Genomic DNA, 4,391 nt, shown 5'->3' on the forward strand with positions numbered 1-4,391 from the left:
GGGCTCGACAGGAATCTTAGCCTTTGCTGCAGGGTTACTTGGGAGGGCAGAGGAGGCAGACTCTGGGAGCAGTTGCTTCCAGTGCTGCGGCCTCTCAGGGCCAAGGCCCCAGCTCCTGACATCCTGGCTATTCACTTGGGTAAAAACAGCCTTTATCGAGAGGGCCGCCACTGCCTAGATTTCCTTCGAGAAATGAAGACTGACCTTGCCGAAGTCTTCAGGACCTTACCCAGAACCACGCTTCTCTTTTCATTTATTCGTCCCTGCAGACTGCTAGGAGCGAATACGGCGTCGAACAGAGACGACGGTGGGTCAACAGTTCGATTGCAAGCTTCTTGGCAGATAGATGGATGCATTGCATTCGCCACTGTAATATCAACCAGTCTCATCTGACAAGGGACGGAGTCCACCTGAGCCCAGGTGCACAACCTCAGAGAAGCTATGCAGGCAGAACTCCGAAGATAAAGCCATCAAATATTCAGCAACGGCTCATTTAAGAGCCATCCATTAATTTAAATTAAGTGCATTTGTTTCAAGTCTCCTCATGTTACATGTTTTTTAGAACATATGACAAAATTATACCACAAAGAATGAAAAGAAATCTTATTACATTAATGCAATAAATTATATATATTGCAAGGCTCGCGATTCTTCACGTCATTGAGTGATTAAATACATAAATCCGCCAATAGAAGCCATGTGCCCAAATGCGTGGGGGGTAGAATTTTTGTTTAGCATGCAAGAGGTTAAGGGTTTGAATCCATTCTTGTATAAAGTTTTTGGTAAGGTTCATTCTATAAGATTAGTTAACATAAACTAACAATAGACTGCCCTTATACAGGATTTGTTGCAGACCTGTGACTGAGGTGTCAAATTGACCGGCTTGGTGAGTACAGGTCTGCTTTGACTTTTCTAAGCGATCAGGTTTACGATGTTCGTGCAACGGAAGAAAAATAATCTGAAAAAAGTCCAGTAGACTTAACATCGAGAAGATATGTGAGATCATATCTTTGGATCAGAAGGTAATAGAGACTTGGGTGTGGGCTCTGCTTAATCAGTCTATCAAGCAGCCAATGAGTAGTGACATGACAACTTCATAGCCACGCCCTACCAACGACTTGCAACAAACTAGCAACAGAGCAATGATTTTGCCACGGTAAGCCCCACTTCACATTTTCCTCAGGAAATGTACCTAATCATCATCTGTTGATTTAAATCTATGTGTGCATGAAACTAAACCCATGGGGGAAATTATAATATATTTTAGGAGATTTATTTATTTTAAATGAGTGAACAACGCGAATCCAGAAAGGAATTTATTTCTTTAAAACAGCCAGTCTGGCAGGGCGGACATTTCGGTAGCTATTTATTTTGCGAGCTGCCGCCGTGGGTTTTGTCTAGAAGGGATACATAAAATGCCGAAAAGTTTAGAATTATATTTGGAGGTAGGATTTTTAGGATGAAAACAGCGGCTCTGGCTAAATGAGATACAAATACATCCTACAATCCTGTGAAATTTTGTGTTTAGAGTTGGGTTTGGGTGAAGGATTAGGATAAAACAGTGCTCATTCGGCGAGATTTCGTTTGCTGTATCCCTTCTATACACACCCGCAGGCGGGCCGCCACGCCTAAAACATCCCCGCCACGCCTGCGGTTGTGTATAGAAGGGATACAGCAAACAAAATCTCGCCGGATGAGCACTGTTTTATCCTGTTGAATGTATAAAGCGGAAACACTGTGACATGATCAAGATAGAAATGAACTGTGAAATCAATTACAGTAACCTCTAAACGCCAATTTTTGTTATGCCTTGCTATTTAAAATGTGTGCAGGGTCTTAAGGGTCCTGTTAACACCTATATGCTGCATCCAGAGATAATCCTCCAAAGCATCATTAAAAGTGTGAAACAAACTCACATGGAGGGAGATTGACAGACTGATGCAATAGTTGCTCTTTATGCAGGTCAGTGTCATGGCTTGCACATTCATGTGAGAAATGTTCAGTAAGCCAACAGTCATTTATGCACATAAAAATAATTAATTAGTCATTAATCAAATTAAAAAATACATTTTTATGAAATGGTATTATTGTGCCTAAGAAGTAAGGCTAAACATCAAAGGCTGTTTTTTTATTAGTACCTTTACATGTAGTCTATAATTATATATTTGGACTGCAGTTTTCATAAACATTTACAGAGTTGGCAGAAGCTTTTATCCAAAATAACTTAAGGTGCAGTACAGTGTACATTATACATTATTATCAGTATGTTTGTTCCCTTAGTTTGAACAAAGCTATCCCAGCACTATGGATGTGACAGTTATAAATTCAGAGAATGCCTTCATTACCTATACATTGAACAATCTGTAAATCTTTTTCCTAAAATGATGATAAACATCAGAAAAATATCAGACTATACCCATGTTTTCTATTTTAGATGAGGGAAACATTATGCAGCGTTATGGAGGCACAAAGCAGATGCAATAAAGGATAAGCACGAAAGGATGTCCCTTAAAAAAACATTATATATTTCTTAATTTTTGTTTGTGTTAATAAAGAAGCAACAACGTTATGGATCTCAGTATGTATGAAGACCATGGATAAAAATGTTTCATAATAAGGTTAACATTTACATAAACTAAACTATACATTTATTAGTAAAATGGTAAAGCACTCTCCCAAATGCAAGCGTCATAGTTTGTGTTAAACCCCTCATTGACCATTTTAAACAATGCTAGTAAATCCAGACCCTTAATTATTATAATGAACATGTCCAATAGCAGTTATGCTGTTTTAAATATTTTGAATAGATTTAGGATGTATTTAACTGACGTTCTAAACCAGGGGTAAAATATAGCATAGATGAGAGGATTCAGACCTGAATTAATATACAACATCCATATCATAAAATAGGCTACAACAGAAGTCATTCTAGTGATTGGTGTTAAAGTTAAGCTATAATAGGGAATCCAGCAAAACAGATAAACCGTTACAATGATTCCTAATGTCAGAGCGGCTTTACTCTCAGATTTCCTCCTCACTGATCCTTCTGTTAGATGTTTTCCACTCCTCATCAGAGAGTTTATAACTTTAACCTGCTGATGTGCCACATAAAAGATTCTCAAATATAAAGTTATAATGATGGTACAAGGAAACAGGAAAGACAGCAACAGGTCAATGATTATCAGTGCAAAAGTAGGCATATATGTACATTCTCCATAACATGTGTATTTTCTTTGTGAGGTAGTTATAACAAGTGAAATGGAATAAAATAAAGAGCAGAACCAGGAAACATAGATGATAATTATTATTCTAGTTGTTGTTATTTTCTGTGGGTACAGCAGAGGGTGACACACAGCCATATAACGGTCAACAGCTATTAAAACTAAATTACTCAGAGATGTAGAGATGAGCAATCCCAAGATTAATAAAAACAGTCTACAGATAATGTCTCCAAAGTACCAACATGTTTCAATCAACCTAATCGCCTCCAAGGGCATGACAATAAGTCCTACGAACAGGTCGGCCACAGCCAGAGAGAGAATGAGCATGTTGGTTGGAGTGTGAAGTTTCTTGAAGTGAGAGATGGAGATGATCACCAGCAGATTCATAAACACAGTCCATACTGACAGCAGTGAAAAAAACACATACATGATTTTGTATTCATATGTGGAGCGTTTTGTCTTGATGCACGAAAAGTTAATGGCAGGAAAGCAGTATTGAGTCTCATGATCTTCTGTCTCATAGGCCATGAGTAAAGTCTCCTCCTGTTTGATCTGATCTCCTTACTGTTCTTTCATTTATACAGTATCTGAAACAAACTGGCCAACCCATTCACCACCCACTCTGATGCAACATTGTTTTTCATTGGATATTATGTTGACTTTTTTCCACATTTTCCATTTTAGATTTTTGTAAATGATAAGCTCAGATCCAAAATCATGCATTTGTCATGTTTTCTTGTAAATTAGCTTTTTTATAAGACTATTGGGTTCTCCTGATAATTGACAGTGTACATTTCCTAAATTATGTCCTCCAAATGAATGGCTCTAATTTTAAGGTTGATATTTCTGATAAGGAAAAATTTATTAACCCCCAATTGGTCCTTCGGGTCTATATGACCCCCAATCAACATTTCATTAGTTAAAAAAGTGGGTTCCCTTCATCTCGGAGATATGAAATGTTGTGGCTCTTCCTACATTATCTATCTATACATACACATAAAACTGGGCTTGATTCAGTTGTTCTGAAGGTATGTACAAAAATATTAACCAGGGGCCGTATTCACAAAGAATTTTAAGGCTAAAAGTAGCTCCTAACTGGCGAATTTAGGAGCAACTCCTAAAAATAATGGGCGTGTCACTCCTAACTTTAGGACTCCTAATCTTTTTCAC

The 4,391-nt window shown here is 37.9% G+C and overlaps 1 protein-coding gene across 1 annotated transcript; it reads right to left on the bottom strand.

Annotated features, from left to right (window-relative positions):
• Positions 1-2,780: 2,780 nt before the first annotated feature.
• On the bottom strand, positions 2,781-3,999 carry LOC129447530 (trace amine-associated receptor 13c-like). Its single transcript, XM_073874695.1, has one exon. The coding sequence runs from the start codon at positions 3,747-3,749 to the stop codon at positions 2,781-2,783; it is 969 nt and encodes a 322-aa protein (XP_073730796.1). The 5' UTR covers positions 3,750-3,999.
• Between the last annotated feature and the right edge of the window lie 392 nt (positions 4,000-4,391).

This window comes from Misgurnus anguillicaudatus, chromosome 12 (genome assembly GCF_027580225.2).
Source record: "Misgurnus anguillicaudatus chromosome 12, ASM2758022v2, whole genome shotgun sequence".
Taxonomy (NCBI): Eukaryota; Metazoa; Chordata; class Actinopteri; order Cypriniformes; family Cobitidae; genus Misgurnus; species Misgurnus anguillicaudatus.